The sequence below is a fragment of the Agelaius phoeniceus genome, chromosome 4 (assembly GCF_051311805.1).
Source record: "Agelaius phoeniceus isolate bAgePho1 chromosome 4, bAgePho1.hap1, whole genome shotgun sequence".
Lineage (NCBI taxonomy): Eukaryota > Metazoa > Chordata > Aves > Passeriformes > Icteridae > Agelaius > Agelaius phoeniceus.
The window spans coordinates 16,638,565-16,655,418 of record NC_135268.1 but is presented as its reverse complement, the minus strand read 5'-3'; the positions used below and the strand labels follow the sequence as shown (position 1 = coordinate 16,655,418).

General features: G+C 35.4%; 1 protein-coding gene across 2 annotated transcripts in view; it reads right to left on the bottom strand.

The window, feature by feature from the left end:
- Window positions 1-16,854, bottom strand: part of TTC29 (tetratricopeptide repeat domain 29) — a 176,707-nt gene that overhangs the window by 55,112 nt on the left and 104,741 nt on the right. For both annotated transcript variants that reach the window (XM_077176589.1, XM_077176590.1), the window contains exons 6-7: window positions 13,692-13,904; window positions 12,613-12,698 (exon numbers count right to left, since the gene is read on the bottom strand). In XM_077176589.1, the coding sequence (XP_077032704.1) occupies window positions 12,613-12,698; window positions 13,692-13,904 (299 nt within the window). The remainder of the gene's footprint in view (window positions 1-12,612; window positions 12,699-13,691; window positions 13,905-16,854) is intronic.

Below are 16,854 nucleotides of genomic sequence, written 5' to 3'. Positions count from 1 at the left end.
TTCCCAATGAAAAGTTTCCCTTTAGAAAGAAGCATAGCCAGAAAATGGTATTTTATATATATATATCTATATTGGCCATTTGTGCAGGGGAAAATGACATCCAAGGAAGAGGTGGAATAATTAATAATTAATGCTGAAAACTCCTACACAAATGTGAAGTTTTACTGGATGGGAAAAATTCAGACAACAAAAGAAAAACAATCTTATTAAGGTAAGATGCTTCTGCTGCGGTATTCTATAGCAATATTGTGTTTGAAAATGTCATCTTGGTAATTTCCTTTGTAATTATTCATTAATTCCTTTATTCATTAATAAAAATATAAAACAATGTGTAAATAGATATTGAATGGGACTATGTAATAATCTATACTGGTAATGTATAATTAAAACCACTTTGGGTATTACATTTATAATGTATATAAATAATAATAATAATAATAATAATAATAATAATAATAATAATAATAATAATAATAATAATAATATTTATTATATATTTATTATATATTTATTATTATTTATATATTATTATAATAATATATAAATAATAGATATTTAGCTAAATATCTATTTAGCTAAATTTTCCTCTCTAAAGTTAGACAAAGTTTCTAGAGATTTAGAGTTACTGAAGGGGTAAAATGTCTGTTTTTTCCTTTATGTTTTTGTTTGTTTGTTTACAATTAGCCATGTACAAAGAGTTCTGAGGAAGGAAGCAGTTACAATAGATTTATCTTGATCATGCTAGACTCCATTATAAAATATCCATATTGTTCAAAGACAGTTTGATACTCCTAGCAACTAGAGGGAAAAGATTGTTGTACATGAGGTTGAACAGATTAGAATAATGTACAGTTCTTTCTACCTCTATATAAAAATGTAAGCTTAACAACATAACAATTACAAAAAACACACTGATTCTGATCACAGATTATTTTTGGATCAAGAACTTTGACTATCTCAAAATTTTTACTTCTTTGGGTCTGTGGAAACACTAGCTTAAAAAACCAAAATAACATGAAAGTCAAAGTCTAATACAGAAATGAACAGTGTGTTTCAATCACTTTTCCTCCTTTTCCTTTGTGCAGGATGTGGGAAGCTAGAAGTGGAAGGTGGACTTCAACTTTGTCTTCCACATGACAGACCACAGGATAGCTCCTGTGGGAACATCCATTCACAAAATCAACTCTTTTTCAGTGTCTTTTTAAGTCTGTTGTGCCTACAATTACAGTGTAAAAATAAAGTCCTAATCTCTGCTTGAATCCGCAAAGTAGAGCCTGTTTGTGGTATGGCTCTCACGCTAATTCTCTAGCTAAAGGTGAATGTCATATTTACCTCCTTTTCCAAGAAAAATATTAGTGAGCTCTCAGACCCAGATTTACTTCTCAGTTATCTTGGCATTATGCCAGGCTGACCCTCCAGGGTTTATTCCATCAATATAAAACAGATACAGGAGCTCCTCCCCCAAGAACCCCCTCCATCTAAAATCCCACCTTTTATTTTTTATTTTTGTCACATCTGTAATTCTTTTATATGTGAACAAAAACATGCACACACACCCCATTAGCATACACAGGACTCAGATAAAAGCACAGAGGCTCTGCTGAACACTGGTACATCTGGGGATAATGGACAAAAGAGAAAATATTGAAAGTATGAATTTATGTTGAATAAAGAACATCTATCCAACTCAACACAAGATTAATGCTACTACCAGCATTTCACTGTTTTGGTAAAATACATTTCTCTTACAAGCACATCATGAGATAACATTGATTTATAATACTGTAACTTTAAAAAACACAAAAACATAGTTCTGCTTTCAGCTTTAGATTTGATATCGTTGCCAAACTTTATTGGAAATACATTTATTTTGATTTCTGCAAATCTAGCTGTGTTTAGCCATTTCACAGCTGGTGAGCAGGAAAGATGCTTCTGCCTCATTTACAGATCTTGAACATGAATCAGACAATCAACTGGACCATTAGTCAAAGAGATCAGTAGCTAATGATTCCTGACAGGCACTGCAGTGGCAGGCTAAGGCCCAGCCTGGCTAGCAGCATCTGACAGTATTTTTCTGAAGCCAACAATAGTTGTTGGTAGACAGACAATGCAGTCGAGTGAGAGTACAGGACTCATACCACTTCGTACCATTATTTAGTGGTTACTAAATAATCACTTTGATATACTCCAGTGAAAATAAGAGACAATAGAATTGTATACATGGGCACTCTGTAGTTCAATGAACTCTGACCAGTAGCTGCCCCAGAAATGCATATTTAAAAATTACAAAAAAGTGCAGTCTTTGTGGCCATAATTTGAGTGGTTACACACCTGTGGCCATGCTAAGAGTAAAGAAAAGTTTCACAATACAAACCCAGATGCATTCTTATTTTTTGCCAAAACACAGCGTGGAAGAGGTTGGACAGCAAAAGAAAAGGGTATTGTTCATGAAATGTATTGATCACAGTGTGCAGAGCTCATTAATCCCAGGAATATTACACAGCAATACCTGAATGGCAGGCCACACCTCGTGCAATGCTAAATGTGTTCAGGCATAGTGAGCATTCAGAAACTGCACATATCCATCTGCATGCTCAGAGCTCAGAGATACAGAAACTGGGTGCCACACCCAGGAAAGAGACAGCACTCCCTGATTTGACTGAACTGTTACTTCTCCCTCTTTACTCATACTCTCCCTCATACTCCCTCTTTATTCATACTGAGTTTACTCAACTCAGTTCTGTGAATGTTAACTCCTTGCCCTCAGCCATACCCACTACACAGGCTATAGTCTTAGATTAATTACTAGAAATCCACAAATGTTGTCAATCTTCTTACAGAGATAGGAAGAATTCAGCTGGAATTGGTCAAACTGGTCTGTTCCAGAACTCCTATTCCAGAGACTTTATTTGGATAATGCATAAGGACACATCTTGAAGCAAGGGGTCAGGGACAGGGGAGGGAAATAGAAGAAGCCAGCCAGAAGTCTGTCCAAGCCAAATGTCAATGGGGAACACCCTTGTTGAAGACTTTCCAGAGGAACACCCTTGTTGAAGACTTTCCAGAGCTAGGACATGGCTATCACTGAGGTGCTGCTTGGCTCCACTCTCCCTGTGGGTAACTAATCCAGTCCACACTCCTCCTCCCCTGATCTACTGGGCTATCAAGAGCAGTGTTTACCCTCATGCTCTACAAACACTCAGCAATACATGCTTCAGGTTCCTTGTGTGTGCATCTGCTTGAAGGATTAAGGGAGGAAGACAAACATTTCACTCATTCCTTAACAGTCTATCAAGATCAGACCTAAGGCTCTTTGCCTGTATCAAGTCTTGTCTGCCTCATATAATACTCAAGGCATGTACATTTTGCTTTGATTCTGAATGGATGATATGTAAATACAAGTAACTAATTGAAAAGGTTCCTTTCCCTAGAGTAATTTCAAACTTCTATTGGCTTCCACAAGGTCAGGAGTTCACCCTGTATGCTTCATTTTGCTGCACAGAAAGCTTAAAGAGATGAAATGTACAGATGATTGAATAAAGGTTAATTTTTGTTTCTGCCTTGCTGTCCTTAATTCTGCACTTCTGTGCCACCAATAACTACATTCATCCTAATTCTATAAACAACAACTTTGCAGAAATGAAATAATAATTTTCTTACTTCCTATACCTAATAAAGGGTTTTATTATTAATTCATAATTGAAAAATTTCCAAAAAGTCATCCAGGTCCTTCAGAGCAAAAAACTATGCAAACATCAAAACCAAGTATCTTCATTTACTATTACTGTACATTTTGAAATTTCCACTGCAAAAGACATTGCCCTAGTGAAGGTTACTGCAATCTATATTTAGGACAGAAATATAATGTTTTCCAAGCCAGCCATTGTTGACATATTTCTTCAAAATAAAGCATGGCTTAACAGTCTGGAGTGAAGAAGCTTCATCTGTTACCCTTTAACAGCAATATAAGAGGAAAAAACAGTTTATGTATCTTTTCCATCCTGACAGATGTGACAATAGCTGGAAACACTGTGCCTGCCAAGAGCTTTTATCAAGTATGTTATAACAACTAGTAATAAGTGTAAATAATAAATGGCTACGATCTTATGGGAAACGGTGGCAATACTAAACAATTTTTGGTGCTTGCTGATGGGAGTCTGCTAGTCCTGGAATTCCCTGGCTTCCCAGTAGAGTTTTGGCCTGACAATAAACAACAGTTTAATACTTTATCTAATCCCAGCCAGGAGGTAAGTTCAACAGCAAGCTTTTGCAGATGTTCACATCCAATAATCTATTCATAATTGATGAAACAGGGAGGTCAGATGTAATGGTTGCTACTATTCCAGCAACAAATAAATGGTTATTGACAAAACAAGGCAGTGTGGCGCTGAGTGCTGAGCAGTGACAAGCATGAAACAGTGCTGAGACAGAAGTAGTGATGTGAATACAGCCCTTCATCTTGAGAATTCCTCTATGTGATGTGTGGCACCAGGGCCACTCTGACACATCAGCAGATGGAGGTGACTTGTAAAGGAAAAGTGAGATTCTGCAAGCACATAAAAGACAAAGGCAGAGCCGGGGGAAGAAACAAGGAGAAAAGGGTGGACAGGACTGGAAATTGGGGTAAGTGCAATAATGTGAATTGTTAAGAAATGTTTTTGTATGCAGGACTGTGATCCAGATGTCTGGACTGCTTTTATCAGATTGTTGTGTCTACATGAATGTACCTGGCTGTCAGATCACTGTAGCCTGCTAAGCTAATAGTACCATAATATAAATACCTGCATGCTTAAATGCCCATTACTTCTTAGACAAAGCACCTATAAATATTCTGCTTCATACTTACTAATATCTTGAACAGATATTTTTAACTACACAGAGTTTTCCTAGCTAAAAGCAAGCAAGCAAGCAAGCAAGCAAACAGTTAAATTTGCATAACAATTGTAAAAACTGCAGAGATAAACTAGTAAAGTATAAAACCAATTTAAATTAGATAATGTAGTGGGTACTTTTCTGTAAACAAATATAGAAGTTCAAGAAGGGATCTCATTCAGCTGAAAATCTTATATTCTTCAAGTTTTAACCCATGTAATGCAGTAAAAGGATTAATAGACTGTTCTTATTGACTGAATAAAACTTGACTCATTTAGATGCAAATAGACACTTGAGATCTTCTGCATCCATTTCAGTGCTAAAATATAGTATTTGTACAATGTTTACTGTGTAATATACTAGTATGAAAAACAGCTGAATGAAATGGGGATCTTTACTGTATATGCAGTCATAAAAAGATTTCAGACAGAAATATTTTAAATATTAATATTACTAAAATCATTTAAAGCACCAAGGAATGTGAAATCGATTTCTTTAGAAGTACAATTTATTTCACATTTTGCTACCAATTCTTTTGATCAGCTCTAAAATAATACATAAACTGAAAGCAAAACAGCAAAACAAATTGCTTCTAGCAAGGAGGCACCAAGATCCCAGTTTTACACAGACATGCCTCAGTGTTTTAACTTCTCTGGGTATTTATCTATCAAATGATAAATTTTAAATTCCTCAAGATCTAATGCCTGAATCAAGACCTACTCTCCAATTTAGCCATGGATGATTCTGATCAAGCAAAGTTGTTAAGCATTTGTGAATACCTGAACATATGACTTGTCCCCCCAAAGTCATTGAGAATAACTGAATTGAAATTTAAACATATATTTAATAAGTGAATTACTGTAGCTTGAACTGTACCAATTTGAGTAACCAATCTAATTTTAAAAGCCTTACTTTACAGATTTTACTTTACAGATTTTTTTTTATAATCTGTTCATTAGAATTAACGATACAATGGAAAACAAAACCTCCCAGATTATTAATACATTTGCATTTAAGTACTGAAATTCCTGAATTTGTACAGTGTGGGTAAAAATGTTTCCTTTCTCACAACACATTAAGAATCTGATTTCTGTAAGTAGATTATCTAACATCAGAAAATTTCTCTGGCAGTTCCTCAGCCATTTGCTACAGCCCTGGGTATAGAATGTGCAGTTTCACTAATGGAAGTGCACTAATGGGCTGCCAGTTCCTAGATCTTGTATGTTATTGTTATCAGATAACAAACTATGGACTTAGACATGCTGTAGCTACACCTTTCCCTCAATTATGTGCACCATTTAGGTTCTGAGGTATAGCACACCCAAGCTAGAAATCCAACGTGGGAATGAAATGAGGGGAAACTTGACATTGGCAGGTGCTTAAAAAAAAAAAAAGAAAAAGGGAGAACAAGAAAAAAAGGAGCATATTTTATTAACTACTCTAAAAAGTTTCAATAGATTCCAGAGCAAATGCCTAAATCACACCCTATAACTGACAGAAGTCAGTTACTGGAGTTTCAGAAATCTCAGGACAAGCTAACCATAACCTTCTTTCCCAGAAGCAGACCCTGTCTAGCTGTGTCCCCAGTGCCAGCTTGCCTGGGAAAGCACAAGGAAGAGGCACCTGCACTGGGCACACCAGGGGAGAGCACGCAGAGGCTGCTCCATCCCAGCAGCAACACCAAAAAGGTGAGACCTGAGCTGAGGCTCCATGACTGCCAAGTGCTCTGCCTGCCATGCCTTGTGAAAACCAGATGTAAAGATATTCTTATTCCCTAGCAGAGCAGATCAAGGAATTTTTATGGCTTTGTCCTCAATTTTTCAAGATATTATAGCCGAGCAAACCCCCAGTAAGGGCAGTTTGCTTCTTCTGAGTTCAAACATAACAGTTAGGAACAATTTCTCAGAAATAATTCAGAGTTATGCAAACAATTCTCTTGATCTTAGAATCTCTATGATGATGTAAATATACTTTAACTAGTGCTGCACTGCACTCCCCTCCAGTTCTTTTCCATACTCATACAGAAAGTGTGTCTAAGTGCCTGCATGTGTATGTAAGGCAATAATAAAATAATAAATAATGATAAAATATTAGAATTTATAATTTTTAAGTAGAGTCAAAATATTACCAAAAATAGATTTTGAAGTTTGGGAAACCACATTTGATATGTAAATAGCAGAACTTCTAAATGCAGGATGTTTAATATATATATTTTAAGTAAGGCTACATAATCTTATAAATATATATATATATATGAAGAAACTTTCATACATTTCAGAAGTAGAAACAAACAAAACAATGTCATGCATTGTCATCCAGGCATAGGTCTATTTAAAATTGAGTTTTTAAACTTTTTGTCACCAACTTGTATTCAGATTCTTGAGAACACCAGTGGTCAGATAATACTAACATTCTGAAAAGGTGTTTTAGATTTATCTAATGGATTGAGCACTCAAAGTTTCAACTCACTGCAGTAGTCCTACTCTTTTGGGGTGTATGAATGAATAAATTGAAAACTGTGATGGATGAGATGGAAATCCAGCCATTCATTGTGTTTTGGTAGCCATTCTTATGGAACGTGAGACTCCTGAAGAGTTAAGTCAGTATCAACAAGTTGCTAGAGCATTCATTGTTGCTGTGGGAAAACATGGAATTGTGATTTTTTTTTTATCATCAGGTAATAGATTTTTTACGTATTTAATATTTTTTGTTTCTTCTGCTCTATAATTTTTGTGTAACTAGACTACAGTAATTCTGCAGCAGGACTGCATTTAAGAGTGTTTTCTTATAGAGGATGTTCTTGTGGCAAATTTATCTTGACAAAAATCCACATAACTGAAGGGAGTTCTTATGCTGCCATTAACCAAGGAAAATTCAATCTGAACCATAGACTGAAAAGGAAAATGACACCATGTTTCAAGGCAAGCATAGTGGACACCATTACACCAAGGTGCAAAACTGTGTGGTGTACAGAAAAGTATTGAAGGAATGTAGCATTGCTGCTTCTCATAATTAGAACACTTTTCCCCGCAGGTTTTCAAGAAACTGGTTAAGATAGGAAAAATCTTGTTTACCTTAAACCCACAAAAGAACTCCTTCCTTCACTAAGAGATTGTTAACTTTCATATCCAAATAAAAAGTTAGAACTGTCCTTCACTTTAAGAATTAAGTGCTAAATTAACAACAAAAAATTAGCTAAATGATCAGACATTCATCTCTTTCCTGAAGTTCTAGGTCTTCTTTAGTATTGTCAACACAAATAATTTTTAATTTCTTAATTCCCTCAGCATTTGAGTCAGTCTATTTTGTCAGGACGAAGTTCACTCCCAATATTAATCCTCTCACATAACTTTGTTTGTATTATCTTCACCAGTATCTAGCAGCAGTGGGATCCTTCAGGAACATGAAATTTAACCAGTTTCAAAACTGGGCCACTCAATTTCTCTGTACATAATCTATTGCCAGTGTCAAGATCAATCAGAAGTGCCTACCTTCTAAGAAGGCTCAAAGTTTTGGGGTTTCATTCCTCAGATATGAAAACCATGACTTTCCTATATCAATAGAGTTTTTAAAACAGTTTAAAAGTCACTTCAATGAAAGTGAAGCCTCTAGGAATGATGAGACTTCTTCTTAAACTGGTATGCTAACATGTTTTTCCAAGCATGTGATGCCATTTACTAAGCTGAAAATGTTACACTTAATTACTAATGGCTAAAGATCACTTGGACTTTTTAAATCACCTGTGTGATTTAAAAGAAGGAAGTTTGAAATAATTTCTACTGAAGAGTGTCTTTGGATGTGTATTTTGAACCCCATATGAGAGGGGGTTTTTTGGGGGTAACAATAATGAAAGTTTAAACCCAAACTCAGTTGTCTATTCACCACTGACTTGAAGTTCAGCCCTCTAACTTCACATGCTCATTCTTCTCAACAACCTTACTCAATATTTGAGAGAAAAGAGAGTAACATTTATTCTACCTTTTGGAGTTCTTTTATTTGCTAAGGTCCTCCTTGAGTTACCAAATCTATCCATCCATCCATGCCATATGGGCATAATCCATATAATGAGATATAATCAGATAAAATAGACTGTACATACCAAATTCAGAATATCTGCACCCCACTCATATTCTCCCCAGCTGCATGAGAGGAGACAAAATTCCCAGTTGTTTTGACACACACTTTTTCAGAAATTAAGTTTATGGCCATTAATCACCTCTGATTGCTGTAACAGGGTCATTTTGAATGTGAAGATGTCTTTGCAAGTTCATAAATTTTCTTGATAATTTTATGCCTGTGGCTTGTGTATCGTAATTCTGACAATTCATGCAGACAGCATTATGTCATAAATTACCACATTAGCTTGCATGAGTCTCAGTACACATGAACATTGCTTCTATTATTTAAATGTGTAACATATTTGAAGCACAGGATTCAATATCCAAAATAAAGGAACACTTAGAAAAAACCCTAACACTTAGATGAGGAACAAGGACTGGATTTTTCATAATGATTTGGGACGCAACTCTAATTGAAAGAGAAAAAATCCATGATACCCTACACTTTGAAGAATTCTTGAAAGCCCAGTTTAAGAAAAAAAAGTCACAAATCAAGCATTAGATTATAATACTTAATGTAAGATTTCTAATGACACAGAAATATTTCACTTAATATCCTGCTTGTATAATGAGTGTGAGGAAAAAACAAGTAAACAGTAACTTTTACTTTAAAATTAGCCCAGATGGAGAACTCTCCATGACAAAATCTTTAATGTTTAAGATGAAATCTATCTAATGTGAACTATTAATATTTTTTTGTAAAACCATTAGGCTTGATTATAAAATCAGAAACCAGATGATATGAAAAATATTATGAACATACCCCACTGTTATTGAACGTAATAAGTTCTCAGGCTTTTACACTTGCACACACTTATATTTTTACATCTAAGTAGCTCCACTGAAATTAATCATATATATCAAATAAAATTAAACTTATTTATAAAAATTTTACATCAAATCAAATAATGTTAAACACCAAGTCCTTAGCAAATAAAAAACCTTCTCTAACAAAACCAGCCCGTTTGATACAAAGTGACTGCATTTTTTTATAGAATGGGCTGCAGCTTAATCATTTCAGTCTTTAATTACTGCATCAGATAATGACTATTTTGAACATATGCTTCTCTGCCCTGCTAGAAGACATGAATGAGAGAGAAACAAGTTCATATGCATGATCCTGAGTGTGCATGTTGGGGGAGGGAGGCTAAAGAGCAAAAGGAACCAAGTGGCAACAATTGGAGGAAATGGTGCCTGTAACAGCTGCTCCTTTCAGATTCCCCTAGAAGGAGACTGCCTGAGGTGGACCACGGCACAAAGGGATAAAGAAGATGAAAACTGATGCAAAGCAGGGAAATAACTGCTGAGACCCCTGAGTCTACATCCGAATAGTCCCAAGCTGTGTGGCAAGACCTCTTTAGCATGCTACAGAAGCTGGTGATGAACTACATATTACCATGAGGCAAACTGGCTCCTAGCAGTATTGTCTGCATGTTATGTGTAATGATAACCAGTGGGCCCCTGGGAACAGGAGGCAATGATTTCATCTCCGTAAGCATCTGAGCTCCCCTTGGATACAGAGACCATTAAACTGAGAACAGAAGGGGAAATTTTAGGCAAGGATTTCCAACTGAAGAGTGAAGACAAGTTCTGCTCCACAGTACTGTCAACCACGGATATTTTACTGCTGTCTATATTGATCACTGCAAAGGACAAAAGGAACTAAAACTGTACCCCTTTTTCTTCATCCCAGAGAACACAGTGTATTTTTTTAACAAAAGTACTTTAAAAGTTTTTCATGTAATATTATTGACAATACCATTATATTAGAAAATGCCACTGTATTATTACCACTGAAAAGTATTGGTATTTCCGTTACTGTTAAAATAACATTTTATACTTTTAACATAATGTAGAACTTGTTTTGGATACAGAGACCTTCCTGCCCTTGCACATTGCTTTCCTTAACTGTCAGGTGTTTTTGTAGGACTGAAAACATTAGGTACTACCTATTGGTTACATATTTAAAATGAGTACAATAAAAAAATCAGGGTTTCAGAAGCTTCCTTAAAAAAAATCTGCATGCAACAAAAAGAAATGCAATTTCCTAACGATTGCTGTAACTTTTTGACAAGAGACATGGAGGAGCAATGAAGGGAAGGGAATAGCTACAAAATGTAGTCAAAACTGATTCTGAGGAAACAATGCCAAGACAACTAATATTTTTAACATTTTCAAGGGTAGTTTGATCCTTTGTATATTCTGGAGAGATTAAGAGGCAGGCTTCTTCATTTAGCACATTTGTTTATCTTGCTGCTCTTCAGAATTCACACAGTATATTATGTGAAATGAGAAGTTAAATTAAGTTTCTGAGAGTCTGAGAAAAGTTGCTAAGGTAAGAATGCCAGCATACTTGTCAGGCAAAAAACAATTGCAGTTCAACTGAAGACAAAAAATTCTTGTCTAATCTATCACACTGCCTTCTTGTAAAAGATCAAATATCATATTCTTGTTGATGTTGCAACTATTAGATACAATTTTATAAAATTATTTGGAGCTTTTTAGTTTTGAAATATTTTTATATTCAGCTACATGTTTAACTGCAATTCACTGGGAACAGGGTCCCCCTTTCCAGCATCCAATTGATTTATGCAGCAGATAGGACTTTCAGCATTGAAGAATAGTGTATAAAGGTGGTCAATAACTTCTAAAAAAATTGTAACAAAAAGGAAATCAGACAGAAATCTAGAACACATCCTACGCTGCAAGAGCCAAGCAAGTAATATTGATACCCATGCTGAATTCATTCTGGGACTTCTATTAGTCTGCTTCTGAGAAAAACAGACAAAACAAAAACCATCACAACAAATACTCACAATGAATGACCTCTATAAAACAAGTTCATTAATAGAATACCGAGTCATTCTGCAGTTACAAGAACAAACAGAAAGAGAAATTATCTACCTGATTAATTGCAATAACAATAAACAAATTATTCAAATTTATTTTCCACAGAACATTTCTAAGAGGATCATGGAGGACTGTGACTGATGACAGGCACAAAAGAATCAAGTTGTTGCTTATCTTTCCTCTCACACTGACCTATGAGGAAGCAAGGAAACCCTCCTTCTAGACTAGAATTCCACATGCAGAGCTCTCATTTTCTTAGAATTATTAAGGCTCAAGGGAAACATCAGAAGAGGAGTTTGAACTCAAGTATCCATAGCAGAAATTGTATCAGCATTACAGCTTTTCAAAAGCAATTCATATTTCTTCTAAATTACTGATGTTCTAACAATCTAAGTGTGTGAACTGATATATTTTTCATTGTTTCTCACAAATAGACTGTAGCAAACTAATTTGCAAAACTGGTGTTTTAAAAACCTAGTAAACAGAGACTGATATTCACGTATATACAAGAAAAGGAAGGCTAGTCACATATAACCTGAATTGTCAATTTATATTATTTGTACAGATCCAAGCATGAAAACCTGGACTCAGTTCTGGTATTTACTGGAACCACAAATGCTTGAGCCACGTGGATCCCTGCTACAGAACTAGATAAAGTTATGAAAGGTCCATGAGCCAAGTGTCTCCAAGTTTTTTCCCACTCTGCAAATGCCAAACAAGCTGAGGAGGCAGAGGAAGATATTGAGAAAGCTAAAGCAAAGAATACACTTACTGCGAGTGCTGTCTCGTTTTCTCCAGAAAAATGATATGCTAGACTTAAGCAATAGGCTGCTTCTCCATGCATCTTTATATCACCTCCTAAAGAAAGGGTAAAAGGTAGAGTTACCAGCATGATCTGAACAAAATTTCATTGGTACAGACAGCTCTTGCAGGTTCTTAAACAAGATACAGTGTAGTAAGTTTTTCCCTTTCCTTACCCCCCCGATGTATCTCTTTCTGAAAACATACAGTAGTAATTAAAAATAAAGGCTATAAAGGAAGTTTAGCAAAGTCAGAGAAAATATCTTCTAGTAATAAAGTACAATCAAATTAACATGTGTGAGTTCTCTGTCATTAATTGTTTAATCATGGTCCTAAGCGACTTCACATTAGAAAATTATACTAGTCTCTCTATATATACTCAATATAAAATAAAAGTGGCTACAAATAGATAATAAACCTTCATATATATAAACACAAAATGTATCTCAGCCCACACATTTTGCTAATGTGAATTTTGGTGAAACATCAAGAGAGAACCACCAGTTCACCATTTTCATCTTATTCTCCTGTTTCTCTTCCTACCTCTGTTCTGCAATTCTGTAGTTTTTTTACTTTAGGTTTAAAAGTATTTATGCATATTAAGATAGAAAATTTTGTTTGCTTATGATAAAAACCTATTTTTTTCAAGTATAAAGTAAGTATGTAGAGTGAAAAGGTAACTTTTCCAGCAGATAGTATCAGTCAAAAACTGCCAAATCAACAGTGACTAGCCAATCAAAATAAGTGACCTCAGCTTGCATCAGTGACTTCACTTTCTGATTATGGGTTCACAGTTGTAAATTATTGTTCCCACAAGGTTGTCAGGTTTTTTTTGGAGATAAAGCTTTGAAGAACCTAAAAGTTTCTTTGTTGTCAGCAAGAAGGCATTTCTGCTTCAGTGAGATCTGCAAGAGTGTTGATAGCATTTGTCTTTGAGTTTCATAGGAAATAATCACCCATTCAAAACCTTGACAATTTCTACTTTACTCTTGGGAAAATCATGGCCTACACATCAAATGAAGGAATAGGAAAGCATTGTTTTCCACCTACCTTCTTTGGCCATCTTTAAAGCTTTTATTAGCATTTTGATGGCCTCTTGGTGTTGTTTATTTTCCAGCATTTTGTCTGCTAGCAATGTATAAATTCTCCAGAGATGCTGACATGCCAGTGAAGTGTAAGTGCGGCCTGTCTCATCCTTCCAGGATGTCCCCTCTGTTAGCTCATAAAAGGTTTCAAGGTGCTCAGCAGCTTTCGTTATGTGACCTGAAAAATGTCATTCATAATTAAAATCAGTGCAATCATCAAAAAATTGTTCAAGTTTGTTGTCTATAATAATTTTATTGTTATAAGTTGCAGCCAAACATTCCACAGATTTTTCAAGACTCTTCAATACATAACCCACAGACCACTGGAAAATAGAATCAAATTTCCCAGTACTCAGTAATGCTCTAATTTAAATGTGTTATATTTTTAATTAGCTTTCCTTTGTAAATTCCCAGTGTTGAAGGGGTATGATTCCATGGATGCAAAGTTAGGATCTTCTAGAAAATAAATTTATTCTAGATCTTTGTGGTTCTCATACATCAAATCACATTTATGTATAAATAATCACAACTGAAACCATTCCTCAAGTTTCTTTTTCCATAATGAAAACTGTGGTGAAAGATTTGAAGTGTGGAGAAAAACTAAAAACCTTCATTCAAACAAATTAATCAATGAAAAAAGGAATTATCATGCAAAGTAATTTATTCAGCAGTTATTGCAAGGCCAACTCTGGTGAGTTTATCTAACAGATTTACTGCAAGACCATTAACCATTGATAGATTAATTACTGAGCCTGAAGTAATGTACTCCAAGGTCTTCAAATGTAAGTTACTCAAACGCTTTTAAGGCAAAGGAAAGTTTGAAGACAGAATTCAATTCATTTTCACATTCAAGTAGTTTTTCCTCTACCTTCAGCTGGATTTACCTCTGTGCATAAAAATCAATCTAGGAGATTTCCATACCTGCTGGACAATGAAAATTCAAAGCTCTTGGAAAGAACAGAAAAGCTGTTTCTCATACATAATGGGTATTGCTGGGAAGCAGGTAAGATAAGACTATTTACACTAAAAATAATTTTAAGAAAGCATTCTAGTCACAATATCTTGGTTAGCAAAGACTCTTCTGTAGCAGGGAGAACTGTGAATGTGACCCTGCCTTCATAAGTGTGTATGCGATGGAGCAATCTTGTCCCATAGATCATCAATATATTAACTGTATTTCTATTAACAGCTGAAAAAACCCCATAAAATGGGTTCATTTATATGTTTGTAGTTTGCACCTCTTCTGAGATGGGATTCATAAGGAACTATTGCTGTTTGGCAGTCTTTTTTTAGAGTGCTGAATTCAAACTGAAAATGAACCAGGAAGCAGAAAAGTTGTTTCCCAGTCATAAGAAAGGAAAGGAGAAAAGCTTGGAGATGTATCTTCTTTAAGCATTCCTTGAGAAAATGAGGTTATCTCCCCAGGCCTCCAGCCAACCTAGAGGCAGCAGAACAGCTATGACAGATTTCTCTTATTAACTCAATTTAGATTTGTCTTTTGCATATGTTACCCCTTTATAACCATGCTTTCAACTTTGCAATATAAAACATAACTCATCTTTATTAGAATTAAATTTATTTTCATATTAAGTTTCTCTGATGATTAAAATGAGTTCAACTAAAACTGACAAGCACAAGAAGCTCCTCTTTCAAAGACGCAATGAATTAAATGAGTGTCATAGACAAATAATTTTATGGCTTTACAGCCTAAAATTCATGTAAGAATCCCAGAGGAGACAACAGGTGCTGAAGAGTGCAGTGCCAGGTGAAAAGGGAGTCAGCAGGCTTTATTCTGTTCCATTCTACCTAGGAACAGGTATTGGAGAGATGGCCCAACACACTGGGAAAACAGGAAAAATTCTATACATTCTTCCCAAAATATCACACGCTTGACATCAGACTGCACAATAGAAAGGCAAAGGGAAATTATCACAACCAGTACAAGCTGTTAACAGACTCCCTGACAGTAGATGTAACAGAGAATAGACACGTAGATTTGCTAAAGCCAGATGAAAACCCTTGTCCATTCTCAAGAGGCTTCCACTTTGAGTTTTTGTCTATCCAGTTCAGCTAACTCCTTAGGGCATAGTCAACACTGAAGTCAACAGAATTCCAGCTATTCAAGTTGCTAAAGGCAGATTTAAGATACTGAAGAAACTCATGTTGGGTTTGTGACAAATGATTGAAAGTTGAGTTAAAATGTAACATTAATAGGTAGAGCCAGCACTTTGTTCACTTGGTTTCTCATAAGCACATACACTCTTCCCTGGAATTCTCCCCAAAGTTCATTAATAAATAGATTGTTCTTTTGAAAGGGTATTATCATACATTTGAGTCATTGGGATAAACTACATGTGCAATGGATTCTTTACTAGAATTTGATTCATGTGTTACTCAAAAACTTTCAGTAAGAATGGGAAGCAGCAAACAAACGAATGGTATCACCATGAAGCTGAACAGTATCTGAGTTTCTCCTGACACTGTAACATGATCACTTAACAGGACACATTGTTTAGGTAAATAAAACTTGCAATCTTAAGGACTATTGATCAGGTTGTTGGAACTATCAGGTGTGGTGACTTCTACCAAGCTCCCTTCTTGCAGTATCCCCTTGAGAAAGTTTCTATCAGACTAGAAATGGAACTCATACCTTCCCTACCCCCCACATTTCTCAGGAGCTGACCTAACCCTAAGAGCTGTGACCCGACACTCCTTATGCCAGACCTCAGCGAAATCTCTTTGGAAACAACCCACCTACATCAAGCTTCAAAATGATAAAGTAATATGATTTTTTGGTAATATTCAAATGGATCTATATTACATTTGGCCTCACTGAATTACCAAGAAAGATTACATAGTAAAATGTAAAACAATCTGTTCATAGAAATACTAAAAAGAAAGTGATTCACAGAAAGCCAAAACACCTGCTCATTTCCTTAACAAGGAAGAGATGGAATTCCTGACATGAAAGCCCTTACAAGGGAATTTGCTTACTGAAGACTCTTTCAAATAAAAAGAGCTATTTGGAGACTTCTCAAATTCATGGAAGGTAAAACATTTAAGACTTTGGAATTTATTCTTCCATGAAAATAAACTGAAATTCTTTGTTGCCACTGGCAAATGACACA